Source organism: Oncorhynchus kisutch, linkage group LG17, assembly GCF_002021735.2.
Source record: "Oncorhynchus kisutch isolate 150728-3 linkage group LG17, Okis_V2, whole genome shotgun sequence".
Taxonomy (NCBI): domain Eukaryota; kingdom Metazoa; phylum Chordata; class Actinopteri; order Salmoniformes; family Salmonidae; genus Oncorhynchus; species Oncorhynchus kisutch.
In genome coordinates, this window is record NC_034190.2 from 68801815 (window position 1) to 68819425 (window position 17611).

The window sequence follows — 17611 nt, forward strand, 5'->3', positions numbered from 1 at the left end:
ATAATAATTCACATTTCCTATTTGGCAGGATTATTTTCCTGCTGTAACAAACTGTCTGAAATGAAGATCCTACATCTGTAGTGACTGTACTGTAGAGTATAGAATGTTTATTATAAAACAATGTGATACAGTACATGACAGAGCCAATATAATAAAACAGTATGAGGGGATGATGGCTTGTTGCACTACTAACCCAGTAAGGAAAATAGAGGTGAATTATAAATGGCTGTGCCTAATGGACTCACTACCTTGCTCCAAACACTCATGGTAGCATCATAAGTGGCGCTATGGGCTGTGTCCTGGACTCATTAGGCACCACTACCTTTACAAATGAATAGCTGTTTCAGATACATTAAGAGATATATTTTCTCTCCCTTCAACAGAAATTTCTACAGAAATTACCAAGATGAATTAGCTTGAATGTAAATTAAGTGATTTAATTGCATAACATGTTTGTAAATTGAGGCAGTAGAAATAGAGGTGTTGGAACCTGCGGAACGGCCTTACATCCTCCTTTTGTAGTTTGCACAGCATCCCTAGCGGAGGAATTGCCTCAAAGAATAAGAAACCCAAAACATTTACCTCCGTTCAGCTGGCCAGCTTTCCACAGCCCTCTGAGGCCGTACAGTATGTTAATGACCAGACGGTGGATACAGCCCAAGCCCCTGCCCCTACTACCAGGGAGGGTAGAGCCATCCTACTCCCGCTAGCCCAGAGGGGATGTCACCATGGCAACACCTGTCCCAAGGCAGTGACCAGATGTCAGAGTGAGTCTGAGGGGGCTGGAGCTCAGGGCAGGGGAGAGGGGTGAGGGAGGGGCAACCTGTAACTTGTCACCTGTAACTATCACTTGTTGGTCTCAAATCAGGATAATTAATTAATCAAGTATGTGGATTCATCAAGTCTGTGGAATAGTGAATTGTTGAATCATATAATTAAATGGAACACAGTAAATTGTAGAATTACTATGGGTTGAATACTGTGTATTTTGTCAAAATATTTAGTCAATTACGCAAATGCTAAGACAAAAAAAGTGACCCCACAACCATATGAATAAAACAAATCTAACACTGTAAAGCCACTTAAATGTAGGGTAATAGCACTGGGAGTGACACTGTAGGTGCTGAGGATGCTTATTTCTCAATGATGGTTTCCTTCCTCCACCAAGTTGAGTTTCTATCTGTGCCTGCATGTTTCTTCTGAGTGTCATCTTTATATTTTTGAAATATTAATGTCTGCGTGCCATGTCTGAAGCAGAGAGGTGTGACCTGGTTGTGCTCCAAAGCAGAAGGATGAGGAGGTCCTCTGCCCAAGGTTGAGCTCAGTTCAGACTGCAGAGTCAAACTAGAGGACGGGTATACAAAACAGTTCACTTTTAAAAAACCTTTAGGAAATCATTAATAGCATGATGCACAGTGTTTTCTCCATCTTTCTCCATTTCTGATCCTTTCTAGACTAGATAACCGAACTTGGCTGTAACAAGTTTTTTAGAGCATGTCCAAATTCTTGAAGCACGCAGCAGCACCCTTGTAAAATTGTCACTTCCAATTTATGACTGTTAATTTAGCATGAAATTCATCCGTAGCCTTGCTACTGTATCACCGCAGCATGACACATTTTTTGCTGTATAATCCAGCAATACCACAGCATTGTTGTCCATGGTTTTCCTGATTGATTATTGAGAATGTTGAGAGTTCATAGGCCTGACTGACATACAGTAAACAACGTCTCAGTGTCCTACAAGTGAGCAATCAAGTCTTGTTATGTAAGATTCCTACAGTCTCCGATGTGTATTTGTCAGATACATTGACACCTTCTGGCAGAATTCTGACATGTACATCTGTTCAATATTTCTAAATAACAAATATTACAGAATATGTAGACATTGGAGCATTTGCTGCCTGCTATGCTTTAATGTTATCAACCCAAATCAATCTAGAAATTACTTGACTAATTAGCAAATGTGAGTCTAATTTTACATTTAATTCTAATCAAAAAGATGTAATTAATTTAACAGGCAATTAATTTTCATGCATAGCAGGACACATCTGTGCCACACCGTCAGGGAGATGCTAGAGAGTTTGCCAAAACGCTCCTATTGCGTCCATGGATAAGCAGATAAACAGTGCTGAAATCCCTGTTATGAAACTCTACAGTGTGTATGTGTCAGGGTTGGGGTCAATTCCATTTAATTTCTGCCAATTCAGGAAGTAAACTCAAATTCCATTTTCAATTCAATCATTTTCTCATAGAGAATCATAGAAAATATTTTAATTGTGGAATTGTACAGAATAGATGTAGGATCTTAATATGAATCATCCTGTTGCAAGAGGCCTTGTAGTGTATTTGTGGTTTAAAAAGGCTTCTCAGGTTTGTAATTTCCACTTTGAAATTTCAGACTTGATTCATATAATAATTCACATTTCCTGTTGCTTCAGAATTATTTTCATGCTTATAGCAAACTGGCTCCAATTAAGATCCTACAATTGTATGTGTGTGTGCAGTGTGTTTAGTATAGTAAGATATGTCTGCTTTTGTCCCAGCCAGGGAGAGTTTTGAATAGTGAGGGGTAGTCTGAGGTAACAGAGAGGACAGGATGATGAGGAGCAAGGCAGTTCCTGTAACAAGGAAAACATAAACTGTGCCACTTCATCTGAAAACAATAGGCGACAGGACACTAAATGTGCTCTCCTCCACGTCTCCATTGTCTCAATCCACCTCTTGTACTCCTTCTTTGAGCATGGAGCATAAGTGGGAGTGAAAGAGTGGGGGAGGGAGGGGAGAGGGGCAGTGGTAGTAGTGGGGTCAGTGTGTATGTGTGTGTTTGGGGGGGGGGGGGGGGGGGGGTTCTTTCTCCTCTGTCTGTGTGCGAACGAACGCACAGACGGTTCAGTGGTAATTTGATGTGTGTCCCCGGGGACATTTGATGGATTAAAGCTAAGCAGCTCCATTTCGCAGCACCACCTGATCTTCCACTGCCTGTGCCCCATATAAAGGCTGGAGAGAGAGCTGATCTCAGCTAGTCTGACCGTCTCTCTCTCTCTCTCTCTCTCTCGCTCTCACTCTCACTCTCTCCTCCCTCCTCCACGCTCTCTCTCTGTCTCTCTTTCTCTCTCTCTTCTCTTTCTCTCTGGTCCTTTAAGCCTGCTGCATCACAGGAGCTATCCAGTGCTGAACCAAATATTTTAATTGTATTTTTTGGAAAGCTGGGGGTGCCATAGAGAAACACACAGCATTGTCATCTGCCTTGTTCTCCACTGATTTCCATTTTCATTCCTTCTCTTATGTCTTTTAGAGGTTGCATTTTCCTTTAACACAAGGATTACTTCTACTGACAGCCGGCTCCAGCTCTGCCTGTTTGCTGATTTCTTTGGGGGTATTATCTTTTCTCTTCATGTGTGATTCTCAGTTCTGTGTGTTTTTTATTCTTTGAAACATGCCCCGTTCGTTTTTGGTGAAGAAAATCAAGCTTGATGATTTCTCTAATCACCATCACCACCTGGACGACTCGTTCACTCCTTTCACACGCTCCATCACTGACTCTGTGACCAGCTTGGGCGTTCGTCTCAGTGAGAATGGTGAGTTTGCATGCCTCTGCACAGCACAGCACACAGCACACAGCACACAGAACACAGCACACAGCACACAGCACACAGCACACACATGTTCTGCCTGCCGTTGTCTAGGGTGTGCTACTGTAGCACCACTGCTCTCTTTGGTTTAGTTGTTGATTCCAGAATAAGAATGCCCCATGACATCTATACAGTAAACACAGTTGGAATTATCTTTTGATTCTGTATTTGTAAGTGGTTCTTCAGCCCTTGAGATGCCTGTTGTCTGCATGCTGTCTGGGAATTAATAACAGATGTTACATAAAGCCATCAGATTTTGCTCCCGTATCCCAAATAATTCTCTCCAGCACCACCAGCCCACCCCCATCGTGCTCCCAGACTTTTGTCTTTTGACTCTGATGAGAGGAAGACACAATTCAGGTCACAGCAGAGGATCAGCTTATGCAAATGGTGGAGCAAAACGTGCTTCTCGCCTGTAGATGTGTATCTCTGAATTTGTATTGCGTGCACAAATTACAGTGTGCCTGAAACATGCAGGCTGTCACTCTCCAGTCTTTGTGCGATCTGAGAAATATATGAAAATGAAAGATAAGTGCTGGATGATACATTTGTCCTTAGCTGTTATTGTCCTTGAGTTTCCATCACAGTCCTCGCCCCCCTCTGCCCACCTCCCTTCCCACCCAACCGGAGCATGCATGCACAGTCTCCCCACCCCCATCCCTCCGATGCATCTTTCTCCTCCTTCCGGGCGTTTGAAAACTAGCAGGGGTGGAGTTTCATCCATGCAGGCCTATTGCCGTCACAAGAGATATCAACGCAATGTACAGTACTGCCGGGCGAGGGGGGTTAGCTGGAGTAGAGGGGGAGCGAGAAGGAGAGAAAGAAGGAGAAAAAGGAGTAAAAAATGCTTCGGACAGCATTGACGTGAGGCCACGTGACTAGGGGTATACAGTAAACATAGAGGACAGGGCCCATAGCGGCACAGTGGGCAACAGTAGGACTAGGCAGCATGCTAAGCCCCAGTTCAGTCAGAGCTAGAGAGAGACGTCCTTCACTTTCAGTCAGGCAGGTTTAAGCTCGCTCCCATTTTGTGGCCATATTTAGGATGCCAGATGTCTGTCTGTCTCTCTTTGTTATTTTGTCTTGGCAATAAGCAGATAGTTTTACAGTTCAGATCAACCTGTGAACATAAAATGCTCACTTGTTATTCAACCACATCACATAATACTATTATCCAGTGATTTTAGATTAGGAGCAGCAGCAACTGAGAACAAAAGTACATGTTTGAACAGTGCAGTTGTTCTTAACAAATTTTGGCTGCAGTGAATGATCAGGTTCACTAAATATATATATTTTTTATGATAGAGTATGAGTGTAAATGAACTTCTTTTTATTTACATTTTATAAATACAAATGCAAACGGTTACGATAAAGTTATGGAACCAGATTCATTGCAACAACAAAAAATTACTTCTTTGAATAAATCATGTGGTTGAAATTTCAATCGTTAGTAAAGCTGTTAGTCTCAGTCTCTGCTGTTCTGTCATTGGTAAACACTACTCCACTTCTGTTGAGAAAGAAATATGCCTTTTGATGGGAAAAAAATTAATATATATTATGGATTACTGCATTAGTACCAACGATTACCATTGTATGCAGACAAAATAACCCTTCTTGTCTTTTCAATGAAATCCCAAAGAAATCCCAACATTGTTGAAATGCCTGGCGTCAGCGCTTTCCCCATTGTGGAGACATTTGACTTGAAGTGTCTGTCGAACAACAAAGAAGGAGGGTGGGAGAGGGAGTCCATTAATAACATGCTCGCTTTGCATTAGAGGAATGAGTCGCTATACAGCAAAGGTTAATACAGCATTAGTTCAGCCACAAATAATGAACTCTGTCTGACCTTAAGTAATTAAAACCTATTACACATGTGTAATTAATCAGGGGAGTAAAAATCAAGATGTCCATATGTTTCAATAACAATCTGTTGCTGTATACAGTATGTTTGGCTATTTTCCTGTGCTCTCTTTACGGTACTGTATTTTCAACGTTCAAAGAAAAAGCAACAAGGGGGTGCTATTAGACTTGAAATAGCCTATGAAGTAAGAATTACCATTACCTTTAGAAGTTATATCAGGAGAGGAAGATATATCATGAGTTGTTAGCTATATAGGCTAGTCAACAAAGGGGTGGTGCTTTTGACCAAATAACACCCTGCCTTCCAATAAGATCCCAGTCTCCCAGTCCTATAGTATTATGGTAATGTCTTTGACAAGGAATGGTCTCTGAGTGGGAACCCTTGGGAATGGAGACAGCATTCTAAGAGAGCACTTAAAAATTGATTTTCTAATGACCTGATTCCTAAAGGCACTTCAGCGAGCTTAACACTATAGCCACTTTGTTCTGCTGGTAATCCTGTATATCACGTTTCAGCTTAACCTTTCCATCACTGAACCATGTTCAGTAGCCTATCGTTGTATAGTCTTCTCCAGTCACTTTACTCCTTGCCCTGCATTATTTCTGTCTTATTTCCCCACACGCAGTGTGTTCCAACAGCTGTACTATTCTACAGATGAAGGCCTATTGATCAGCAAGAAACTTCGAATTTCATTAAAAACCAGTCAATAGTTAATTTCCACCACTTGCTGCACACAGTGCATAGGAATCTGCCTTTTCTTCTTCTTCAGGATTCACAACACATATTAGAATTTGAATCATATGTTTGTCCTATATGTTAGTAAGCTGTTAAAGTGGAACATGTGTAGATGTACTGGGCTAATGTTGGTAAATATTCGGTATTGTTTAGCTCTTTACAGCTGCATGCCAGGAAACCTTTTAGCTCCACTTTGCTGCCTCACAACATTAAAGATTGCCTAGACATTAAAATGACCTGTCTGTAATATAACATCAGTCAATAATCCAGTGAGACAAATTGGAAATATCCTGGAAGTGCTACTCTTTTGAGAGAAATTAATATTTAGGGTGGTATCCAAGCTACTAGAAAGAATAAAGAACTCCAAAAACAATTCAAGTGCTTTCGAGAATAAAAAAAAAGTGTTTTTCAGTTTTAATGGCTTCTCCTGATGATTTATCATCCCCAAATACTGTAGTCCCCTGGACAGTCACCCCAGACCATAGACAGTGTGTTCTGCCTGTTGGGCCCAGCATGTTCAGGCTTAATTGGGCAAACAAAACAAAGATATAGACCTTCAGTCACAGATGATTGACAAACAGTACCTTGGAGTGAGCAAGTCACTGGGAGAAAGAAACGGTGACTAATCAATGAGACCACTTCAAGTAATAAGAGGGGCCTTCTTTCATAGGAGTCTTTAATGAGTAGTTATCTGCGTTTAGCAGCCACCACTCGTCTGTGCTGTAACTGTGTAATAAAGGTGAATGCTGTGGATAGTGTTCTGCAGCATCGCTGTCCTGTGGTAAATGCTGTGTGATTTGGGGAGCAATTTGTTTTCTATGTGTGTATTCTATTGTTTAATAATTTACAAGAGGCAACCATCCATGATAATCATATAATCACGTCACAATGCACTTATCCACCACCACAACACTCAGCCTACTGTAGACTAACTGTCACTATCACTGTCTGTGTGTGTGTGTGTGTGTTTTTTGCCTTAATGTAACTATTATTGTGTGTTTTCTCCAGGCTACATCCAGGATTACATCACACCATCTGTATATCAGGGGGAGACGAAGATGGAGCTCAAGATGGCATTGCCCGTCTCTGACCCTCTGTACACCCAGGTGAGCAGCAGGGGTGAGGAGTACTGTGACCCTGACCTGGAGCACCCTGACAGCCCCCAGTCCGGCATGACGGCCAGCGGATTCTACAGCGGCGAGGCGGAGGCCCTGACCGAGGGCTACACCATGGATGCCTTCTTCATCTCCGATGGGCGCTCACGGCGGAAGGGAGACGGTGATGGCCGTAAGGGAGGTCGTTCTGGTGCTTCCAATGCTGATGCCACAGAGGAGAGGGAGGCAGGGGCCACCGGGACAGCCCGTCACACTTGCAACGAGTGCGGCAAGACGTATGCCACCTCGTCCAATCTCAGCAGGCACAAACAGACACACCGTAGCCTGGATAGCAAGATGGCGCGCCAGTGTCCCACCTGCGACAAAGTGTATGTGTCCATGCCAGCACTGGCCATGCACATCCTCACCCACAACCTAAAGCACAAGTGTGACGTGTGCAACAAGGCTTTCAGCCGGCCCTGGCTCCTGCAGGGCCACATGCGCTCGCACACCGGGGAGAAACCGTTCGCCTGCGCCCACTGCGGCAAAGCCTTTGCTGACCGCTCAAACCTCCGCGCCCACATGCAAACCCACTCTGCCTTCAAGCACTACCGATGCAAGCGCTGCAATAAGACCTTCGCCCTAAAGTCCTACCTGAACAAGCACTATGAATCAGCCTGCTTCAAGGGTTCCGGGGACGAAGATGATGACGAGTCCTGCTCTGAGAACTAGTTGCCGGAACCAGAAGGACGGAAGCAGAATTTGGAATCCTATATTGTAGGTTCTACAACCAATAACCCCCTTCACTCTGCCCTCCATGCCTTTTTCTTCCTTTTTTTAGAAAGCAATATTTTCACTGAGATTACGTGAAGAAAACTGTTATGATTATGGCAAAGACAATTTCAAAAGATGCTGGATCCCCCCCACCCCCCCCACCCCACCCCGCACATTAGCTAATCATCCACAGATACTTACAATCAAAACAACAATTCTCCAAATAAATACTCTCGTTTTTAGCTCACACACAAACACACACACGCATATGCACACACACTCACACAATTATATATGAGGCCTGGCATGTGATTTTTTTATCAATGACTATAATGATATTGATATCAATAGTAATACTATTTAGATTCCTGATATTTTATAGAAAATAGTACAGGGAAAATGAAGAAGAAGAAAAAAACATAAAAAAGGACTGTAACAGTTTTCTTTTGTTTTTTAGAGACAAAAACGACCTCTTGTATTTTTATGCTGCTTTTTATTTGCTAAGAATTTAATTCTTTTGCAACTGCCAACATTCACTTTTTATGAAAATGAGTACTATGACAGTATTTGCATAAAAGGGAAATCATTTTAAAGTTTAAAAAGTACCCTTTTTGTCACACATATGTTTTTAATTCAATGGGTGTTATTTTTCTATTGTCCGACTGAATTTGTTATACATTTTGGTGCCAATTCCTCCTTGATTTTTGAAAGCAAAGCATCTTTGTAACTGTGGGTATTCAGAAAACTTCCAGCAAAACTCATTGAACAAACCTAAAGGCAAACTACATCAGCTGAGTACAATAGGATCATGAACCAGGGTCATTGTCAGTTCCATGAGAGAAGTTGTTATGGGTTTTTATGGAGACCTGTTGAACAGGTTGTGGAATCACAAGATACCGGCGGCACACAAAGTACACTCTCTTCATCATACTGGTAACTACAGTTTAACAATAACAACACTGGGAGACAAACCAAATGTACCGATCGGTTGTTATAGGTGCCATGTGCATTGTGCAGTAACCTGTCTATAGCAATGGAAACCATCCCTGTTCTTCCTCCACCACGGTGGCTTGCATGAACTTTGCCACTCTGTGGTGTTTCCCTCAGTCGTAATAAGCAATGTTCATTACACTCTCTGAGGTGCTCTCCCTCTTCTTTTACTGGTATTACCTCAAAAAGGAAAATATATGAGCTCGTGACATGCACCCTCAGTTACAAAGGAATGTTTTATTTTATTTTATATATGTTGCTGAAAGCTCTTTCTACCATTAGATGTATAGCATCCTACTACCTTGTAAATTGTGTATTTATTGATCTATTTATGTAAGTATTTATTTGTCAATTTATTAATGTATTTGTTATTCATATGTTTCTAAATGTATTCATCTATTAATTTATTAATTTATGCCATTACAGTACTTGTCTATTCACGTGTTGAAATATGACTTTCCATTGACCTTGTAAGATGCTGCTGATCTTCAAAGAAAATGTGTATATGCATGAAACTGTAGAGAGTCCATGGGACTTAGTTTTTTAAAGAGGAACAATGACTAGTATCAGCCATAACTTCAAACAAATGATGAATGCAGATTATATTTGTTTCACAGCAATAATAACTTCACTGGTACAGCAATTGACATGTATAATAATAATCAAAACTGTCCTGTTTGCAGTCGATTTAGGGCAATAAAATGAAACAGATGAAGAAGAAATTTTAATAAATCCTTGTTGTTTCCCAAAGGTAGAGTCCACCCAACTGCCTTCCTTCACATATTAGCTGAAGATTGACCCTTGAAGGGTTGATGATCATGTCATGCAATGCTGTCCAAAGATAGCAAACCTTACTATTATGCTTTATTAGAAAACCAATGAAATCGAACATTTTCCACATAGAACATCAAACACTTCCTTATTCAACCCTCTGAAAAAGATAGGGGGAATCAGTTATTTTCAAACAGATACACATTCTATTCTACCAGCTGGCTTGTCTTCCACAACTCACATATCTGTATTCCAGAATCCTGACAGGTTGAGTTAGTTGGAAGGAGGACTGAGGGGCCCCAATCATCATGCCAGAGGAGATAATGGCAATGGGAAGGCTTTTTTCCCAGGTGGATTAGCCAGGCTATAATAATAGCAATGCAGTAATTATAAAACAGTGTCGACAGCAATTGCTCTCCCGATTACCCTGCCAGAGCTTTGCTGCAAGCCATTAAAGCCCTGTAAAAGGGAAAATTTGGGAATCAAGAGATTGGCAGATTTATCTGTAAGACAGTGTTTTCCTTATAATGTACACTAAGAGAGCTTTGGAAAGGTTTATGTAGCCTGGTTTAACAGTGAAAGGGGAATATGCACTGAAAAGACCTTTGAAGTTAAAGGAAAATGGGAATGTTTTCCAAAACCTCCCACAATATATAGGAAACAGAAATTGCACAAGAAATTTAAAACAACACTTCCCATAACAAAAAATTGCCACTTGGTTGGAAGGCTGGAAACAACCGGTGTTAGTCAGTGTGATACAGACTGCTTTCCATTTAGGACATCTGTCATGACAGGGATTTTGTTTTACAGTCACAGTTGCTTCCAAAATGAATCTGTTTGGCAGATTGCTCTATGTTGAATCAATGTGTTTTTTAGGATTAGAGGTTTGAAATTATGGGGTGTCTATCGGCAAGATAATGATATCTATGAAAAATATGTCATTATAATTAATGTGTCAATAAAATTGATGTTCTTCCATCAATTGACAAGAGAAGGCTTTATACAAAATCCTTTATTCATGTAAATCTCTTCATGACACATTATGTTATTGTTGTAAAATAATAATATACCATCCTCTCCCTCTCTAACTGGTTTTGATGAGATGTGTGGTTTAGTGGTGTGTGAGATGGTTCGACTGGGATTGGTAGAGGCTGTGGCGTGTGGGAGGATAACAGGTGTTTGCAGACAGACTGCAGATTGGGAGAGTAATTGAGTTGGTGAGCGACCTCCAAGGGGAAGGTCGAGCACCAGCAGACAAATGCACTGTCAGCTATTTGCATATTCTAAATGGATGACACAATCACAGTAATGGTGAGTTCTCCTTTACAAACCTGTAGGGAATAAATTGATTCTGCCTGCTTTCGTTCCATCCTTCTCTTCTGTTTTACCACTACCACTCCCCCATACAATGACTCCAGCCTCTATATTAACCTCTTTCATTCTAAATATGTAGTCTATGTTCATGATAGGCTTGGTGAACATACTGGACTCATTGTGAAAAAAATCCCTGTCTTCAAAACAACTTGTGGAATATTTGTGTAGCCTACAGGTATTTTGTGTTCAGAAGGAACTGGGTGTTTCCCAAAATTATTTTGTAGCTTGTCCTCCTATTTGATGGAGGGATCCATGTTTGTTCTGAGCAACATGACAACCAAACTGTACTGTATGTCCAATACAGATATGGATTTGATTGCAAAATCAAATTTATAGGCTGAGTTTAAACAGGCAGCCCAATTCTGATCTTTTTTTCAATAGCTCTGAAAAAGAGCTGATGTGAAAATATCTGTTGTGATTGGTCAAAAGACCAATTAGTGGAAGAAATATCAGAATTGGGCTGCCTGTGTAAATGCAGTCATGTTGTCCCAAAATGAATAGAAACACTAAATGCAGAAAAGTAAGTGAAAATTTGTTCTGAAACGGTTGTTCTTAGTTTGAGAAGGGAAAACATTGTTCCTCTTTGACGATTTTGTAAATATATTTGTATATACTGTATATCACAGCAATAATATGACAATGCATGTGGACATTTACTTGTTTGCTCTCTTTGCTTATGTTGTCTTCTGTAAAGAAGACAAATACAGGTACCAACTACAGTGTGAGTTGGAATGTGAATCAGGAAAAGTCCTAATTAAAAGCTATCTGTCATATGTTACTAACAACACTCCACTGCTCTGTGCACTCTGACTGGGAGATTTGTCCATGTTCTTATTCTTTAATATTTATTAAAATGTTATTGATGTGCCCGGCTTGGCTGCGCAATGATGAAAAGTGCCAAAAAGTATGATTTCCATAACAAAAGCCTTCAACATATGATGGGTCGCTTGAAACCTTCCATATGTTCCTCAAAACAATGATTCAGTTTTACCACTTTATTTCAAACTCTCTTTTTTTTGTCTTTACTATTTTCAGCAAAGTGTGAAGAAATTTAAGCCATGATTTCTGAGGGGTGTTTTGGTTGATTTTATTCTGCTACAATTAATAATGATGATAACAATAATGGTGATAAAGATAATAAAAACAATAGCACAAGTCATCTACAGCTCTGTTTTTATTTCCTTGATAAGGCCTCTGTGAGCAATCAGACAACCTATTTATTTCATACATTCTTTCAACAAGCTGTATATTGCTGCATCTTCTCTAAGATCATTTGTTTCAACAAATTATTTCAGACTGATCCACCATGTCCACATCAAATCACTGGTGTTAAACAGAATTTTTGTACAATTTATTTAGAGACCAATAGGCCTGCAATGCTACAAACATACAGTATCTATCAAAATATTTTTATTATGAGAAATATTACCATTATTCTATTCTAGTGCCCATATCAACTGACAGAGAAAACAGGACCAATATAGAAGCCCTGTTGATAGCAATACATTTCTGTGTAAGAGTTACTGAAATATAGGGTAATATTAAAAGCAAAAGCATCTGTTCCAGAGCTATTGAGCCATTCTTGATCATAACATTTTAATGGAACATTGATTTTATGCTGGAGCTCCTCCTTCACCAGTGACTCAAAAGCCAGAGAGAAAAATATGGAACAAAATAAAAATGAATCATGGCAGAGAATGGGGATTATTTTTCTGGGTTTTTCTTGATTGGTTTCCAGGGAATATACACACTTGAATTGGTGGCGGTGGTGGTGTCCTTCAGTGTCCTACAGCAGCAATGAAACAGTATAATGAGACAGACAGAACAGTGGGCTGGGTAGGGAACGGGAGGTGGACAGATGCTTTGTAGTACATTCATTCAGAGGAATCTTTCTCCACTCAAGGGACAACTGGGACGATGCATCATATGTAAAGGTGTATGCTGCGACAGCAGTAAACTGTAGCCCCTCATTAGCAATACTTCAGAAAGGAAATTATGTACTTGTTTACATATTTATGTGCTTTAACGTGCTGTTCTCAGTAAAAAATCCAACTCTAAGTGTTTCTAAATTCAACATTTATTTATCTAGGGGCGGCAGGTAGCCTTGAGCTGGTAACCGAAAGGTTGCTAGATCGAATCCCCGAGCTGACAAGGTAAAAATATGTTGTTCTGCCCCTGAATAAGGCAGTTAGGCCACTGTTCCTAGGCCGTCATTGTAAAGAAGAATTTGTTCTTAACTGAAAACATTGACACATCCAAAAAACTGACAGAAGCCCTGATTTCTAAAGTAATGAGAATCCAACAAACACATACAAAGATTGTTGAAGCAGATGTGTCACATCTGCTCCTGCTATGCCATCTAGTGCTCATCCTGTGTCTCCTTGACCTGCCGCCACTCCCCCAGTGCTCTCTCCCTCTCTCTCTGTGTGTGATTGTGTGGGCGGAGACAGGTGTGCTGGAGTCAGAGCAGATCCCCACCAGCTGCAACTTGTTTCATAATCAAGACCTCTACAAATACTCAGTCCTGCCACTTCCACACTGCCAGATCGTAATCTCTGCTTAATTAGTCCATGTTTTTAGCCGGTTGTTCCTGTTGTGCCTGTTTTCCCTTGCCTGACACTGTTTTCCTCTCCCACTGCTCTCAATGGACAGCTTCTCGCCAGTTTCAGTGAGAGAACTGTGCCGGTCATCCTGCGTCTCTCTGGGAATCACCAGGAAAGGATCAGTCTCCACATAATCGACTGCCCTCGCTCTCCCTGATTATTGGCCATATTTGGTTAAAGCTACACAACCCACAGATCGACTGGACCGCTGGATTTGTAACCGCTTGGAGTACATTTTGTCACACTAATTGTCTACATTCTGCCCTTCACCTTGCCTTGTCTGTGCCCCAGTCCATTCCAGAATCCCCGGACCTGTCATCAGTTCCTCTAGAGTATCACGATCTAACTCCTGTGCTCAGCAAGCACCACACCCTGTCTCTGCTACTTCAGCAGCCACACGACTGTGCTATTGACCTCCAGCCTGGAGCTCCTCTCCCCTGTAGTCGGTTGTAAAACCCCTCTTGCCCTGCGCAAGAGGCTATGGAGGGGTACATCCAGGATTCCCTGGCTGCAGGACATGTCAGGCCTTCTTCCTCTCTGGGAAGGGGCTGGTGTTTTCTTTGTCAAGAAAAAAGATGGGTCACTAAGACCGTGCATAGACTTCAGTGGGCTGAAAAGTACCGTGACATTCAAAACATTTTGAAGGACCTTGAGGGTCACCAGCAACACCTTCACCAAGTTCTCCAATGGCTGTTGGAGAATAAGCTTTTTGTTAAGGCTGAGAAATGTGAGTTTCATGCTTCCTGTGTCCTTCCTGGGTTACATTATTGCACAAGGACAGTTACGGATGGACCCTGCCAAGGTCAGGGCAGTCACAGTGGTCTGTGCCCTCAAATCTGAAGTAGCTGCAGCGTTTCCTGGGGTTTGACCATTTTTACAGACGTTTCATCCGTAACTACAGCCGTTTGGCAGCCCCTGTCACCACCACCTCCACTCCTTTCCACTGGTCCCCTGAGGCAGAGGCAGCATTCCGGAAACTCAAGTGCCGCTTCACTTCCTCTCCGATCCTCACCCAGACAGACACCGGTGTAGGTGCTGTTCTGTCTCAATATACCCCCTCTGAGCAAAAGGTCCACCCATGTGCTTTCTTGTCCCGCAAGCTCTCACCTGCAGAAAGAAATTCCGACATAGGTACCCGGGAACTTCTGGCTGTGAAGCTGGCTCTTGAGGAGTGGTGTCACTGGTTGGAGGTCTCGGTTCTTCCCTTCATTGTGTGGACGGACCACAAATACCTGTCCTACATCCAGACTGCCAAACGTCTGAACTCACGGCAGGCCATGTGGGCTTTGTTTGGAAGATTCAACTTCACACTCACTTATCGACCCGGATCTAAGAATACCAAGCCTATACCAAGCCTGATGCCTACTCCCATCAGTTCCCCCGCTGACAACACAGGTTCCGAGCCAGAGACCATTATGCCATCCACCTGCATCCTTGTCGCTGTCTCCTGGGAGATCGAGTCCCGCATTCGCCAGGCTCAACAGAACCAGCCTGACCCAGGTAACGGTCCTAGAAAGGCTCTGTTTGTTCCAGAATCAGTTCGCTCTGAAATTCTTCAGTTGGCCCATTCTACTCACCTCACCTGTCACCCCGGCATGAACCAGACTGTTACCTTCCTGCGTCAGCGCTTTTGGTGTCCCACCATGGGGAGAGACGTCCGGGAGTTCGTCTGGGTCTGTACCCAGAACAAAACCTCCACCAAACCCACTTCCGGTATACTTCGCCCTCTTCCTATACCCAGTCGCCCCTGGTTACACATAGCTCTGGACTTCGTCACTGGCCTTCCCCCATCTAACGGTAACTCAGTCATCCTCACCATTATTGACAGATTTTCCAAAGCGGCTCACTTCATTCCCCTCCAAGCTTCCATCCTCCAAGGAGACTTCGGACCTGCTGGTATCCCATGTGTTTCGGCTGCATGGCATTCCCACTGACATTGTTTCCGACAGGGGACCCCATCCCAGGTATGGAAAGCTTTCTGTTCAGCACTTGGTATTAATTAATAACCTCCTGGAACCACCCATCCTGGATCCGGGATAATTGTCATCAACTACACTAAATAGCATAGCGCAACAGTCAAATAATCTTATTGAAATATAGCGAAACACATTTGAGCCTTTTGTTAATCACCCTGTCATCTCAGATTTTGAAATTATGCTTCACAGCGAAAACAATACAAGCGTTTGTGTAAGTTTATCGATATACCAACAAAACATTATGTACACCTAGCGGCAGGTAACTTGGTCATGAAAAGCAATCAAATTAATCGTTTACCTTTGATCTTCGGATGTTTTCACTCACGAGACTCCCAGTTAGACAGCAAATGTTCCTTTTGTTCCATAAAGATATTTTTTATATCCAAATACCTCCGTTAGTTTGATGCGTTATGCCCAGGAATCCACCGGAAATAGTGGTCATGACAACACAGACAAAAATTCCAAATTATGTCCATAATATCGACAGAAACATGGCAAACGTTTTTTATAATCAATCCTCAAGGTGTTTTTCAAATATGTATTCGATAATATATCAACCGGGACAGTTGGCTTTTCACTAAGACCGGGAGGAAAAATGGCTACCTCTCTGTTTTGCGCAAAAATCACACTGAGAGCCAACAACTGACCACTTACGCAATGAGGACGTTTACGCTCATTCTTCAAAATAAAGGCCTGAAACTACGTCTAAAGGCTGTAGACACCTTAGGGAAGCCACAGAAAAAGGAATCTGGTTGATATCCCTTTCAATGGTCAATAGGGATGCATAGGAACACAGAGCTTTCAAAATAAGAGTCACTTCCTGATTGGATTTCCCTCAGGCTTTCGCCTGCAATATCAGTTCTGTTAAACTCACAGACAATATTTTTACAGTTTTGGAAACTTTAGAGTTTTCTATCCTAAGCTGTCAATTATATGCATATTCTAGCATCTGGTCCTGAGAAATAGGCCGTTTACTTCTGGATATCATCTCCAGACCAACGTCAGACCGAACAAGCCAACCAGTAGATGGAGACTGCCCTACTCTGTGTGATTTCGGCTAACACTTCCTCTTGGAGTGCTCAGCTATCCTTGGTGGAATATACCCACAACACCCTCATCAATGCCTCGTCAGGTATGTCACCCTTCGAGTGTGCTCTGGGCTATCAACCCCCTTGTTCCCTGCCCAAGAAGTCGAGGTAGCGGTGCCCTTAGTCCATGACCACATGCGCCGTTGTCATCCCACCTGGAGGAGGACCAGGCTGCCCTTCACTGTGCCTCAGCCAGAACCCAATCCCAAGCTAACCGTCACCGTGCCTCAGCTCCAGTCAACACTCCAGGCCAAAGGGTATGGCTCTCGTCGAATGACTTCACTTTGAAAGTGGTTTCCAGGAAACTTACCCCCCCGATTCATTGGTCCCTTTGAGATTGATCGTGTCATTAACCCCTCTGCTGTGCACCTGAAACTCCCGGACTCTTAAGATCCACCCAACCTTCCATGTGTCCCTGATTAAAACCTTTCTGCTCCAGTCTCGTGTCTCCTCCTGCAGCAGCTCCTTCACCCCCTCGGCTCATCGATGACCATCCTTCCTATACCGTGTGCTGGCAACAGGTGCCGCCCGTAGAGGGAGGGGTACTGTCACATCTGCTCCTGCCACGCCCTCTAGTGCTCATCCTGTGTCTCCTTGACCTGCCACCACTCCCCCTGTGCTATGTGTGTGTAGAGACAGGTGTGCTGGAGTCAGAGCAGATCCCCACCAGCTGCAACCTGTTCCATAATCAAGACCTATACAAATACAGAGTC

At 42.5% G+C, this 17611-nt stretch overlaps 1 protein-coding gene across 1 annotated transcript; it reads left to right on the forward strand.

Moving 5' to 3' along the window:
• The first annotated feature begins 2988 nt into the window (after positions 1–2988).
• Positions 2989–12381, forward strand: LOC109907724 (transcriptional repressor scratch 2-like). Its single transcript, XM_020505883.2, has 2 exons — positions 2989–3578; positions 7237–12381. The coding sequence occupies exons 1-2, from the start codon at positions 3437–3439 to the stop codon at positions 8052–8054; spliced, it is 960 nt and encodes a 319-aa protein (XP_020361472.1). The 5' UTR covers positions 2989–3436; the 3' UTR covers positions 8055–12381.
• The last annotated feature ends 5230 nt before the right edge of the window (positions 12382–17611 follow it).